This window comes from Mastomys coucha, unplaced genomic scaffold (genome assembly GCF_008632895.1).
Source record: "Mastomys coucha isolate ucsf_1 unplaced genomic scaffold, UCSF_Mcou_1 pScaffold14, whole genome shotgun sequence".
Taxonomy (NCBI): Eukaryota; Metazoa; Chordata; class Mammalia; order Rodentia; family Muridae; genus Mastomys; species Mastomys coucha.
In genome coordinates, this window is record NW_022196896.1 from 4,792,834 (window position 1) to 4,807,635 (window position 14,802).

The 14,802-nt window shown below is 43.0% G+C and overlaps 1 protein-coding gene across 2 annotated transcripts in view; it reads right to left on the reverse strand.

The window, feature by feature from the left end:
• Positions 1-2,235: 2,235 nt before the first annotated feature.
• Positions 2,236-14,802, reverse strand: part of Gabrr2 (gamma-aminobutyric acid type A receptor rho2 subunit) — a 47,629-nt gene continuing 35,062 nt past the window's right edge. Inside the window, exons 7-9 of one of the 2 annotated variants that reach the window (XM_031366428.1) lie at positions 14,450-14,602; positions 13,282-13,478; positions 2,236-2,829 (exon numbers count right to left, since the gene is read on the reverse strand). In XM_031366428.1, the coding sequence (XP_031222288.1) occupies positions 2,518-2,829; positions 13,282-13,478; positions 14,450-14,602 (662 nt within the window). In that variant the 3' untranslated portion in view covers positions 2,236-2,517. The remainder of the gene's footprint in view (positions 2,830-13,281; positions 13,479-14,449; positions 14,603-14,802) is intronic. The other variant, XM_031366429.1, reaches the window with a different exon arrangement.

Below are 14,802 nucleotides of genomic sequence, written 5' to 3' on the forward strand. Positions count from 1 at the left end.
AACACAAGAGTAACTGATACAGGAGACAGAAGACAAGATAGGATGAGGTCCACGTTCTTGGATGACCCAGCCTCTAGAACCACTCACTGTCAGGCACCTTGTGCCCAAGGTACATGCTCAGCTTCCAGAAGGCTAGAGGCTAACATCAGCCATACGGACAATCAGCTGTGCCAAGCTTCCATAAATCCTTTTTACACCTTGATTGGTGGTGGGTGGGGCTCACTGCACTTTGCACACATCCTTGTTGGGGAAAACAAGAACAATCTTTATAGGTCCAATGGGAGAGAACAATTCAGGATCCTGCATCTGTCTCTCCTGCACCCTCTCCTACACACCTCCTTTCTTTGGTGAGTCCAGTTTTAAATAATAATAATAATAATAATAATAATAATAATAATAATAATAATAATAAATTGCAACCATGAGAATAATGGCTCTTCTGAGTTCTGTGAGTCTATCTAGAGCAGAGGTCCTCAACCTGTGGGTCCTGATCCCTTTGGGGGTCAAATAACTCTTTTACAGGGGTCATGTGTCAGAAACCATGCATATCAGATATTTTCATCACAATTCATTAAAAAATTACAGTTATGAAATAGAAACGAAAACTGTATTAAGGGGTCGCATCTTTAGGACGATTGAGAACCATTATTCTAGAGAATTCTTAAATCTCAGGATCGCCTTGGAAGCTTACTGAACTCGTAGTCACCTGTGGAAAAGCAGGTCACAGTGAAAACTGGACAAGCCTGCCTGAGATTGCTTTATGAATACCACTCCATCACGGAGCCTCTGAAACAGTGGGCTAGAAGCTCCAGCTTCTAGTCAAGGCTGGTGGCTAAAGATGACGAATCTTTAGCACAGGCAAGAGACTGTTGAGACAAATAACTGGAGCCAGCTGACAGGAGATAAGGAAATACAGTAGTTGGACTGGGGCATGATCCTGGGGAAGGAACATCGATTCGAGAGCCAATCACGCTGGGGGAGTGAAAGGATCGGGCAGCTGCAGCAGGTCCCTCCCTGGTTTGGAACTCATGGAGGTTCCGGTTTTCCTGTGCACCTGCCTGGTCCTCAGAACCAAATCCTGCCCCAGAGTCTTGTGCTGTGGAGCAGACTACAAGACAGAGCTTACTTAGTCTGACGCAAGTTTTGTCCTCCATTGTGGATCGCTGTCCTACTCTAGACTAGATACCCAGTCCCTTACAGGAAGCTGGCGGGACAGGAGAGGGCAAAGTAGTGTCCTTTGGTAAGCAAGGATCTAGAAGGGACGGTCCCTCCTGCTCCTCACCTTCTGACTCCAGAAACTTTGCCTTAAAGGAAGAACTTCTTATTAAACTCACAGCCTTTATACCACCCAAAATTCTGGTAAAGTTTTTCTTAAATTTTATAGCCATCTCTTATTACAATTTAGTATCAACTAAATAAGTCAGATTACCTTCTTAATTCTGACTCAGCTTCAGTCGAGAAAGAGACACTTGTAGAAGCAAGAGGGAAAATCACTCTAGAGTGTAGGACTCTTCTGGTTGGATTAGGTAGGACCTCTGGGGTGGGGACTGGACTTGGACACAGGGATAATGACAACGATGGTAAACAGGGATACCGTTTGTCCTAAGGAGGAAGTGGAGAAGCCTGAAACAGGAAGGGGGAGCATCTACTGCAGACCAAGGAATGCGCTGCGCTTTTTCCAGTACTCAAATCCTATTCTCCTCAGCTCTCAGTAAGACTGTAAGACTGTCTCAGTAGAGAAACACTGAACTGGCTTCAGGAGAGCCTCATGGGAGCCTGGAAATGCTTTTTTTAGACAGACTTAGAGCAAAAACACCAGGAAATGGAAAGGGTTTTGGGCTGAGTGAGGCAGAGGAGGGGTGAGGTGGGGGGAACAGAAATACATTGTATATGTATAATGAGTTTCTCAAAGCTTAGAGAACCTCAATGAATGAAAAGACTATGTCCATTTCCACTGTTCCAGACATGGGGTGGGAACTCAAGTGTTTAATGAATGATTGAATGAATAGGGAAATGAATAACTTCCTCTACCATTTATAAAATCATCTCAGTTGCCAGTTTCGTGTAGGCCAAATCACTTCCTGTCTCAGTTCTGAGAGTTTTTCCTTCCCATGCAGGCACTTAATCCAACTGGATAAATTCTCAGATTTTTGCATCTAGTTTCTTACCTAGTATGCCCCCTTAGTTTGCCCTTTATTTTCTTTCTTCCCATACTGAACACCTCAGAACATCTGAGGGGGTGGTTGAGTCTTTTATTAAGTGGCGGGGGAGGGGGAATTTCTTGTGAACAAGTTCACAAACAGCAGAAGACAGCTCTCTGTTCAAAGAAGTCAAAAGTGTGATCTGGAATAGCACAAACTAGGAAACGACCCATGAGGATGGGGTGAGAGCAGCTGGAGGTCCCTGGGCTACTCCTAGCTAGGAGCAGCTGCTTGGCCTGGTGTAGGAAGTGTGGTCATTAGGTCCATGTATCCACCAATGGATGTCCATGCCTTTTCCCAGACAGTCTTAGCATCCCTAGGAAAACACTGACCAGTAAATTAAGTTGAAAACTATGTAGAAGGCAGGAAATATCAACCTGGAGTATTTGTCAATGGCATGGGTGTTCTGGAAGATGTAGAGCCCCATTTGCCCTCTGAGAAGGCCTTTCTTTCTGGAGGACATTAATTCACTGTTGAGGGCCAATTGAACCACGATGTTGTCTGGCCTTTCTTCTTCAGGCAGAATATGGCTTCTTGGGTAGCCAGCCAGGCTGTTGGCCTCAGATTCACTGTAGCTTCCATCCAGCATCATGGTTCTTGAATGAAGCATTCCACACGTGCATGGAAGCTGCAGGCGGCAAACAGAAAGAGCTCAGTTAGGCCTTGAAGATGGGAAGGAGAGCTGGCCTTGTTACAAAGCAGTGACCCATTGCTATTCTGGTGTCCAGAGAGACATGGTTATACTCACACCCACGCTAGGCTCACTCAAAACTTCCAAGTAGTTCTGCTATTGTGTAGCAGTTTCCTCGCAATTGAAACATTTCAGGAAGCTCACTGAGAAAGGAAGGAAACAATTCAAAACCACTTCAGGAAGTTCCTGAAACTGACTTGTTTCATCAGGCCCCACTCCCTTGCCAAGAGTTTAAGAGCTGACTGCTGACAAGCCAAGCTGGCAAGAAGACTAAAACAGGCCCAGCCACAGGAGGGAAGTAGAGACCAGGAGAAGTGCCTAGAAAAAAAAAAAAACCAAGACCAACCAGGCTGCCTGGAAGAGGCTCGTATTAACTGGGCCTTGTGGAAAGGCCACTCTCTAACCTGCTGAGCTGCCTGTGGGCTGTGTGTTGCCTGCCTTCTGTGAGCTGTCACACCTGGGCTGGGCTTTACTGATGCAGCTGTCTTTGAGTCATTTCTGCTCCTGTGAGCAACCCCTCAGCCATATTCCTATAATTAATCGCACGCAGTAAATCCAAGTTGGACTTTGATGGTATCCATACAATCTGTCGTGGGCTATCCATCTGGGGTGAGTAGGTGTGTGTGTGTGTGTGTGTGTGTGTGTGTGTGTGTGTGTGTGTGTGATCTTCTTATACAACAGCAGTGCAGCCAGAATTGAGAAGCACTGATCTAGCCCCATTTCAGAAGTCAAGCCTGAGAGGCAGGTGCTGCACAGTTCTCCTGAAGCCAGAGAGCAGGTATAAGATCCAGGACTTATTTTACTTATCTTGTGTGGCATAAGATCTCCCTGAGCAAGCCAGAGTTGCCTAGAACCTTCACATTTTCTCTAACTCATGAGTGCTTAAGCCAGGAATTGAAATCTATGCGTTTGGTTTCCATGTTCTACCTCAATGTTGGTTAACCAAAAAAAAAAAAAAAGGGTAAAAAGATTAGGAGAGGCTGGGTTGTCCCTAGTAGTAGAACACTTACCTGGCAGGTACAAGGGCTGCTTGGTTATTCTGTCTCCAACATTGACAAAAACTTAAATCAAAGAGTGTCCTTATTTCAAAGTTGCATTTATATAAGAGGTAAGGGTCGTAAATGGTCATAGTAGCACATGCATGTAATTCTAGCATTCCGGAAACAGGCAGAAAGATCACCAGTTTGAGGCAGCCTGGGCTATTTGTGAGAGGCCCTATCTCTTAACAAATAAATAATAAAATAATTGGGGTTTTTGCTGCTTTTACTGCACTTTAAAATAACTAATTAATTGTGGTAGAGGCAGTCTCATGAATGCACATGCAGAGGCCAGATGAGGACAGTTAAGTATCTTTCTGTGTTATTCTTCACTTCATTCATTCACTCATTCATTTTGAGATGAGGCTTATTCAGTTGGTCTGGAAATCATTGTGTGGGTCAGATTGTCCTACAGCACCAGAGATCCATCTGTTTCTGCCTCCCAAGTGCCAGGTTTAAAGATGTGTGCTCATCATCATCATCATCATCATCATCATCATCATCATCATCATGTGTATGCTGCATATCTGTGTGTGGGTATGTTCATGTGAGCAGATGCCCGTTGTGGCCAGGAGGTTGGCCACTCTGGAGCTGGAGTTGCAGGAAGTTGTGCACTGCCTAACATGAGGGCTGGGAGCTGAACTCTAGTCTTCTATGAGAGTAGTACAGGCTCTTGATATTGGAGCTATCTCTCCATCAAGCGACCTCAGTCCACCTGGCTCCTTTCCCAGCACTAGAATTTCAGGCATGTGTGGACTCGGGTCCACTGTCTCAGGAAGTGCTCTTATCCATGGTGCTACCACCAGAATCCTCGTGGTGCATGTCACACAGCCCAACCGCACTGACAGGGGGCTGAAAAGCACAGTTGCTGAAGGCAGCTGTCTCCTGCTGTCCCACCCAGGAGACGCTATTGATGGCTAAACTGTTCCCAAAGCAACTGAACAGAGTTAGATGAAAGCTTCGTTACCTCTTTAATAGAAAAGTGAAAGATTATCAAACATAAGTATTTAAATAAGGTGTGGAGAGATGGCTCAGTGGGTAAGAGGCCTTGTTATTTTTGCAGAGGACCCAGGTTCAATTCCTGGAACCCATATGGTGGCTCACAAAAGTTGGTATGTCCATAATTTGAGTTCAGGCACATCTGACATGCTCTTCTGGCCTCCTCAGGTACCAAGCATGTACATGGTGCACAGACATACTCAGAAGTAAAACACTCATAAAATAAAATAAATAAATCTGAAAAGGAAAAGACCATTTTTAAAGTATTTAGGTATGGGCTGGAGTGATGCTTAGTGGTTAAGAGCAACCTAGTGTATTTGGAAGAAGAGAAAGGACAGTTTTCAAGGTGCCAGGCAAGTGTTGGAGACTGCTAGAAATCACGACTGGCATTGGTAATGCCAACTTCTTGTTGTGGGCCCTTCTTCTGAGCCCATTTTCCTGTGAATAAGAAAGGGTGTGGAGTGGGGACTGTGGAGTAAGGATTTAATCCCTGGTTGTCAGCTATTGGTCAACTTTCTATTAACCCGCTGTCTGCCTTAAAGAGAAGCACCATCAATCTGATGGCCAGATGGGTACCCTTATGCCAGCACCAGTTATTTTGAATACTCTGTGGCTGACTTAAGGACTCTCTCAGGCTTTGGTTCTAGGTCATCTCTGTCCTTTGTACCAAGCATTATTTCCAGCAGCCACATTGGGTTGAAACTCCAGGAGGCAGTTCTCAGTGCCCTTCCTGTCCCCTGTTAAACTTTCTCCAGGGGTGTCCTGTGGTAGCCTGCTCAAAGGACCCCATCATCCCACCCCAACTCCATTCACTGGGGACTCCACCTCTTGGTCCAGGCCCAGGATTCTCCTCATATTTCATCCCTCTCTCTCCTTTGTCTGCTTGCAGGAGCCCCTTCTCCCACCACACCTCCAATCCCTGGAGACTGTCTCTTGGTGGGGACCAGATCCCTGTAGCTTTTTCCCACAGTCCCTCTCAGCCCCTTCTCCTAGCCCAGCTCCATTCCTTTCTGCTGGCTACCAACCTGCAAAAGCGCTCTGTACCAGTGAACCCACAGCTACCACTTGCTTAGGATCCACAGAGGGCAACAGAAACCGAAGAACAGAGCACCCACACAACAGACAAGACCAGCTATCAACACCTAGAATCACTGCAAACACCCTAACTCCGAGCACTTAGGCTCCAGCATAAAATCATGAACATGAATAGCCAAGAGGATGTGCCTCCACCAAAATCCAGTAACTCCATTACAGTAGGCCCTGAGAAATGCAATTTAGCTAAAGTACACAACACACACTCCAAAAGAGCAATTAGGAATATGTTTAGGGACCTTAAAGAAGATATAAATAAACCCCTTAATGAAGTCTGGGAAAACATAAATAGCTGAGTAAAAAGAATGACAACATGAAAGAAACCCAAACTGAAGAAACGGGAAATGAAAAATTTAGGATTTCAAACAAAAACCTCAGTAGTAAACATTACCAACAGATTCTCACAGAAGAATCTCAGCTGTTGAACACAAGGCAGAAGGTATGGAAAGCTCTGCCAAAGAAAATGTTAAATCTTTTTTTTAAAGATTTACTCATTTATTTATACGAGTACACACTGTAGCTGTACACATAGTTGTGAACCTTCATGTGGTTGTTGGGAATTGAATTTAGGACCTTTGCTCATTCCAGTCAACTCGGCTCACTCATGTCGGCCTGCTCGCTCAGTCGCTGCTTGCTCTGGCCCAAAGAGACCCAAAGATTTATTTATTTATTTGTTTGTTTATTTATTTATTCTTAAGAATTATTTATTTATTGTTATATGTAAGTACACTGTAGCCGTCTTCAGACGCACCAGAAGAAGGCGTCAGATCTCATTACAGGTGGTTGTGAGCCACCATGTGGTTGCTGGGATTTGAACTCAGGACCATCGGACAAGCAGTCAGTGCTCTTAACCACTGGGCCATCTCACCAGCCCATGGCCCTGTTTCTTAATCCACTCTTGTTAGTCTGTGTCTTTTTATTGAGAATTATCACTGAGCAATGTTTATTGATTCCTGTTACTTTGTGGTTATAATGTGGATCCACCCCTTTGATTTATTGTTTTGGGATAATTAAATCCTTGTGTCTTCTTGGGTGCAGTTAACCTCTTAAGACTCAGTTTTCTTCTAGTGCCTTCTGTAGAGAAATTACTTAAATTTGGTTTTTCTTTTTCTGTTTATTGTGAAAGTTTTGCATGTTAGTCTGGGCTGGCACCTGTGGTCTCAGAGTTTCCAGAACATCTGTCCAAGTTCTTCTGGTTTTCAGAGTCTCCTTTGAGAAGTCAGGTGTCATTCTGATGGGCCTGCCTTTGGATGCCACTTGGTCTTTTTGCTTTGCAGCTTGTAATATCCTTTCTTCGTTCTGTCTGTTTAATGTTTTGATTATTATGTGCCAAGGGAAGTTTCCTTTTCTGGTCTCAATTATTTTGGTGTTCTGTGTTCTTCTTGTACCTTGATAGGCACTATCCCTATTGTTCATAGGTTTGGTCTCTTTATGGTATCTCAGATTTCATAGATGTTTTGTGCTTGAATTTTTCTTTTTTTAAGATTTAACATTGGGCTGGTGAGATGGCTCAGCGGGTAAGAGTACTGATTACTCTTCCAAAGATCCTGAGTTCAAATCCCAGCAACCACATGGTGGTTCACAACCACTCATAGTGAGATCTGATGCCTTCTTCTGGTGCGTCTGAAGATGGCTACAGTATACTTATGTATAATAATAAATAAATCTTTGGGCCAGAGCAAGCAGAGACTGAGCGAGCAGGAGCAGGCTGACCAGAGCGAGCGGGGTTCCTAAATTCAATTCCCAACAACCCGATGAAGGCTCACAACCACAACAGTGTGTACTAATATACACAAAATAAATTAATTAATTAATTAATAAATAAATCTTAAATCATATTCTGTTACATTCAAGAAACACACCTCACAATGAAGGATAGACATCACCTCAGGTGAAAAGGACAGAAAAGGCATTTCTGAGCCATGAATCTAAGAAGCAAGCAGGTATAGCCATTTTATTATATGACAAAAATAGAGCTCAGGCCAAAAACTGATCAGAATAGTAAAGGATACTACACACTTATCAAAGGGAAGTTCCACCAAGGAATGTTGCTATTTTAAACATTTGCACACTAAACACAAAGGGGACCCAAGTTCATAAAAGAAACATTACTAAAGCTTAAATCATATATTAACCCTCACATACCAATAGTGGGTGACTTCAATACCCCACTGTCATCAAAGAACATCCAGAAAAAAAATAACCATGAACAGAATATGCTGGCATTAAATGATGCCATGAGTCAAGTGGACAGAGCAGTCGTGTTCAGAACATCACACCCAAACTCAAAAGGAAAATCTTCTTCTCAGAAGCTCATACAACTTCGTCCAAATTGGCCAAATCCTCAGGCACAAAGTACATCTCAACAGACAGAAGAAAGTTAAAACGGCACCCTGCATCCTATTTGCTGATCATAAGGAAAGCTGGATATCAACAACAGAAACAACAGAAAATGAACATCTTACTACTATGAACATCTTACTATGTTTTGGGTCAAAACATAATCAAGAAGGAAATTAAAGACATATTAGCACAGCATACCCAAACCTATAGGTCATAATGACAGTTCTAAGGAGCAAGTTCATAGCACTAAGCATCTACATAAAAACATTGGAGAGATCTCACACTAGTAACCTAACAGCACACCTGACAGCTCAAGAACAAGAAGAAATCACACTCAAGAGAAGAAGGCAAGAAATAGTCAAACTGAAGGCTGAAAATGATGAACTACAAACAAACAATACAAAGAATCAATGAAACAAGGAGTTGGTACTTTGAAAAAAGTCAATAATGTCTGATCTGGGAATCTAAGCAGGGTTGGGCCTGGTTGATATTCTGATGGAAGAAAATTAGTAAGACTGAAAAACACCTAAATTAATCAAAAGATAAAAAGAGAAGATACAAATGAATCAAATTAGAGATGAAAGGAAGATATTGCAACAGATACAAATGTTTTTAAAATGCATCAGAGTGGCATGACATACTTTAAAAATTTGTTTTTCAAAAACTAGAAAACCTAAAATAGGGCTGGAGAGATGGCTCAGTAGTTAAGAGCACTGACTATTCTTCCAGAGGTTCTGAGTTCAATTCCCAGCAACCACATCGTGGCTCACAACCATCTGTAATGGGATCCTATGCCCTCTTCTGGTGTGTCTGAAGACAACTACGGTGTTCTCATATACATAAAATAAATAAAAATCTTTAAAAAAAAAAAAAAGAAAGAAAAAGAAAACTGAAAATAAACTGTTCAATTTCTTGATCTATAAGATCCACAGAAATCAAATCAAGATCAAATAAGCAATTTGAACAGATCCACAATTCCCAGTGAGATAGTAGCCGGAACTAAAAGTCTCCAAACCGAAAATAGATACTTAGATAGATAGATAGATAGACAGACAGACAGACAGACAGACAGATAGATAGAATAAAAAAATTTTTGAAAAAATGGGACCAGGTAGATTCAATGCAGAATTCTACCAGACTTTCAAAGAAGAACTAACATCAACACTCCTCAAATTATTCTGCAAAATAGAAACTGAAAGAACATTTTTAATATATACCTGGTTTTTTAACAATGAAGCCAAATAAGTACACACTGGAGAAAAGTCAGTATTTTCAGCAAATGGAGCTGGCCACACAGCATGCCCACATGTAGAAGAAAGCAAATAGATCCATATCTACCATCCTGCACAAAACTCTATTCCAAATGGATCAAGACTTCAACATAAAGCCTGACACCAGGAGTCTGATAGAAGAGAAAGTGGGAAGGGCTTGGATTCATGATAGAGGGAAGGATACCCATTAGCAGAGGCACTAAGAGCAGCAATTAAGGGACGGAACCTCATGGAACTCAAAAGTTTTTGTAAGGCAAGGGATACCAGCATTCAGATGAAGTAGAGGGATACAGAATGGGGGAAGATCCTTAACAACTATATATCTGATAGCAAGTTAATAGCTAATATATTTTAAAAAAACAAACATCAAGAGTATAAATAAGCTAATTTTTAAGATGAGGTACAGAATTAGGCAGAGAGTTTTCAAGAGATGAAACACAAATGACTGAGAAACATTTTGTTCAACATCCTTAGCCATGAGGGAAATTCAAATTAAAAGTACTTTGAGATCTCATTTTAGCTCATTCAGAATGGCTAAAATCAATGGAACAAATGACAGAAGCTGGGGGGATGGCTCAGTGGTTGAGAGCACTGGCTGCTTTTCCAGAGGACCCAGGTTTGATTCCCGGCACCCACATAGCAACGTACAGCTGTCTGTGTCTCCAATCCCAGGGGATCTGACACCTTTACACAGACATACATGCAGGCAAAACACCAAATGCACATAAATAAAAAGAAAAATTTATAAATGAATGAATGAATGACAGATCATGCTAGTGAGGACATTGGGGAATGGTGCACAGGTTATTTGTTGCTGGGAGTGCAAGGTTGAATGCCATTATGGAAATCACTATTGTGGTTTCCCAGGAAGCTGGGAATAGAGCTACCTCAAGATCCAGCTATTTTGGACATTTATCTTGGACATATATCCAAAAGACTCTACAGCCTACTATAGAGACACTTGGCCATCCACGGTCATTGTTACTCTATTCGTAACAGCCAGAAGTATAGCCTAGATGTCCATCAACTGATAGATACTGAAAATGTGGTACATTTACACAATGGACTATTATTCAGTTGTTAAGAAAAATGAGGTTAAGAAATTTGCAAGTGGGCTGGAGAGATGGCTCAGTAGTTAAGAGCACTGACTGCTCTTCCAAAGGTCCTGAGTTCAAATCCCAGCAACCACATGGTGGCTCACAACCATCTGTAATGGAGTCTGATGCCCTCTTCTGGGGTGTCTGAAGAGAGCAATGGTGAATACATAAAGTAAATAAATAAATCTTTAAGAAAAAAGGAAGAAAGAGAGAAAGGAAGAAAGGAAGGAAATTTTCAGGTAAATGAATGGAACTAGAAAAGGTCATCCTGAATAAGGTAACCCAGACCCAAAAAAAAGACAAATATTGTATGTTATTTGTGTATCTCTTATATGTGGATGTTAGCCTTTTTAAGTCTTCAATATATATGCCACAATCTGAATAATCATAGAGGTTAGGCCCTTACAGGGACGAGCAGGGAGGAGAGGGGCTCCTAAGGAAGGGGAAATAGAATACATTTTCATGGAGAGACAAAGAGCAAATTGGAGTAGGGCTAAATAGGGAAAGGGATAGGAAAAAAGAGAAAAGGAGGGAAAGGGGTGAGGGACTCCTGATGCTAGTTGTCATTTGAAAATCATATGGACACCTACTACTACTGTAGATGTTTCCTAAAATATACATATGGAATCTAAACAGATATCTTATGCCACCAAATAAAACAATACCAGGAATGGGTTACATCTTTTTGAATCATTGCACAAAGGGGCCCCGTAGAATCCCCAAACATCATAGGCTATTGCTAAGGCTGTTGGTTACTCTCTACAACCAAATGGTAAGGCCTTATTGCTGAAGACAACAGTTATGTATCTCACTGAACATGAGGAGTCTTGCTGATGCGTAACTAGAAGTTTCACTCCTGCTGACTAGCATTTCCAGTATTGGAAAGTGCTCTGCTGCATTCTACCAGAGAAGGAAGGTAATCAACAACCCAGCTATGAACCCTGTGACCCACAACAGTGACCTGCCTGTCTGCAAGATATTCTGCTGCAATAATGGCACAATAGTTATGGGAATAACCACCCACTCTCTGATTGGATGGATTTAAGGCCCCACCCTATGCTCATACCTGACACTGCTAAAGTAACAAGAACCTGAGACTAGATCAGCCATTGCCTAAGTTAGGCCAAATACTATTATTCTGTTTTTTTTTTTTCCAAGACAGGGTTTCTCTGTATGGCTGTCCTGGAACTCACTGTGTAGACCAGGCTGGCCTCGAACTCAGAAATCCACCTGCCTCTGCCTCCCAAGTGTTGGGATTATAGGCGTGCGCCACCACTGCCCGGCTACTATTATTCTGTTAAAGAAACACAGTAAAATGACTCCTACAAACAGTCTGCTGTACCCATAGATCAGAACCCCACTCAGGCCTCATCAGAGAACCTTCTTCTTGTAACAGTAATTAACACAGACTCACAGCTGGGCAGTGTACAGAGTGAGAGACTTTGGAACACTCAGTCCTAAATGAGATGCCTTTGTGAAACACCTCCTCTCAGGGATCAGGGATCTATGTGGAAGACAGAAGGAGGAAAAGTATAGGAGCCAGAGTGATTGACGACTCTAAGGAAACAGTGTCTCCCAGGTAGAAAATGACTGACCTAACCCTGAACTCACAGAGACTGTGGCAACATGCACAAGGCTTGCACAAGGTCAAATTAGATGGGGTCCCAGCCCTGAGACGGGGAAGTGACATGGGCTTCCCCCCAAACCAAGAAGCTGTAATTGTTTATTAGTTATATTACATTATATTAATCTGTAATTGATACCCACTGGCAAAGAAAAAATTCGTTTTCACCAGTGGAGTCCCCTGGATCTATTAGCCATCCATGCCTGGCAGTAGATGGACATCACAGAATGAACTCAATAGTATTATTGTACCGGGCGGTGGTGGCACACGCCTTTAATCCCAGCACTTGGGAGGCAGAGGCAGGTGGATTTCTGAGTTCAAGGCCAGCCTGATCTACACAGTGAGTTCCAGGACAGCCAAGGCTACACAGAGAAACCCTGTCTCAGAAAAAAAAAAATAGTATTGTTGTAATATATCTTGTCTCGTTTTACTGTGTTGGAGCATTTTTTTGTCTTACTGGTTTTTGTTTGTATATGATGAGTTCAGATTGGGGAGAGTTTCTCGTTTCTTGTTTTTCTTTATTTTTTTTAAGAGAGATGGAAAAAAAGAATATAAAATTGGATTGGTAGGGAAGAGCTAGGTGAAATTGGGCATGGGGAAACCACGATCAAACTATATTGTATATGTAGAAGATACAGTTGCGGATGTAAGATGGGCTCTTGATGGTGATCCCTGCTACGGCTCCTGCCTGCTCATTGCTATTGCTTGCAACACTTGCTATTGTCAAATGCTGAGGAGTGCAAAGGTTACCACAGAACAGCATTTAAAGAGCTTCTTTCCCACCCACAATTTCTGTCTGAATAGGGTTGTTCACACTTTGGCATTAGGCATTGGCCCCTCATAACTGTCCCTACCCAATCAACGAACTCGTTCTTGTCCAGACACTAGCCCCAGCTTATAAGAGAAGAGGAACGGGGTCTCCTCACCTTCTCTCGAAACTTCCGTTCCTTCTGCTCCTGCAGCGTGGTCAGGTAGTTGACAGCTGCGTACTCCAACACTGAGAGGAACACGAACACAAAGCTGACCCAGAGGTAGATGTCCACGGCCCGGATGTAGGACACTCGGGGCATGGAGGCGTTCACTCCCGTGATGATGGTGGACATGGTCAGCACCGTCATGATGCCTGTAAAACCATCTTAGTTCAGCTGCTGATCTACCCAGAGCTGGGCCCACATCTCACAGTCACAATTTTATATTCTCTGTCCCCTAAACCAAGTGAGAGATTTCTCAGCTGTATTTCCACAGAGTGGAGGTTCCTTAAACAATCAGGCCTTCTCTGACTCATGCCTCCTGGAATGTCACCCCCCAAGAACCAGCTGCCTGCTTTCAGTCACCTTGGGAGTCTGAGTTTCTGTGATGTGGCTGACAATGTTGTGCCTCATGAGGGACCACTTATGATGTGGAATTAAAAAACGGTGACTCGGGGATACCTCTGAAGGTAGAAGCGCAGGGACTAAGCCACATTCATTAAGCTCTGTCCAGTTCTTCTCCCCTGTGGCTTGCCTGGTAAGTCTTCCCATTTGTCAGGATCTACCACAACTTTACCCATTGCAATGCTGGATTGCAATGCTGGAATTCAGGGTCTGACAGCCTTTAGTCCGGATGCTAGCGCCTGCTTCCAGCCTCTGTTGTATAAGCCAGGTTTTAAGATTTACAGAAGAACTTTTTGGTATTTGCCAAAACCATTCATTTTCTTTAGTACTGTGTTCTCACACTGCGTTGTTCATATTCCAGACTGTCTCTGCATTTGTGAGTTGATGCAGTCTGGGGACTTCTTACAATGTGGTACCTCAGACTTCAGGTGGATAGAATGGACAAAGGGGCAGCAAAGTCCTCCCTCAACTCACAAGCCCAGCAGATAAGACTTCTAAAGGCTTACTTTGCTTTTTCTTAAAAAAAAAAAAAAAAAAGTCTTTTTCTGTGTAACCAAAGTTGGCCTCAAACTTACAGTCCTCCAGCCACAGCCTGAGCGCTGGGATTACTTTATTGAGCCACCATGCCCAGATCAAGACTTTACTTCTCCATTACCTAGTGATCGGCTGAAAAAGAAAGCAAACCAAAAGCATCCTACCACACCTTATCAAATACTTTTACCCAATGAGACTCTGGCAGGCACAGCTCTGTGGTCGATCCAGAAGGACACCCAGGACAACATGACCATGAGGGTGGCAGGGAAGTAGGTCTGGAGCAAGAAGAAGAAGATGTGACGTCGCAGAGTGAAGTTGATGTACAGACGGTTGTACCAGCCTGGGGACACAGGGAGACAAGGGTGAGGTTCCATAAAGAGCATCCCTCATCAACACTTCTCATCAACCACTCATAAAACACAGCTGCTAGTTCCCCAGAGTGCCTGAATGCTACCTGAAAAACACCCTGACCGCAAGCATCAGCCTTTGAGTTCTGATCCACACAAGGTCTGTGGGATGCCTTGTTCCCGGGCTACTTCT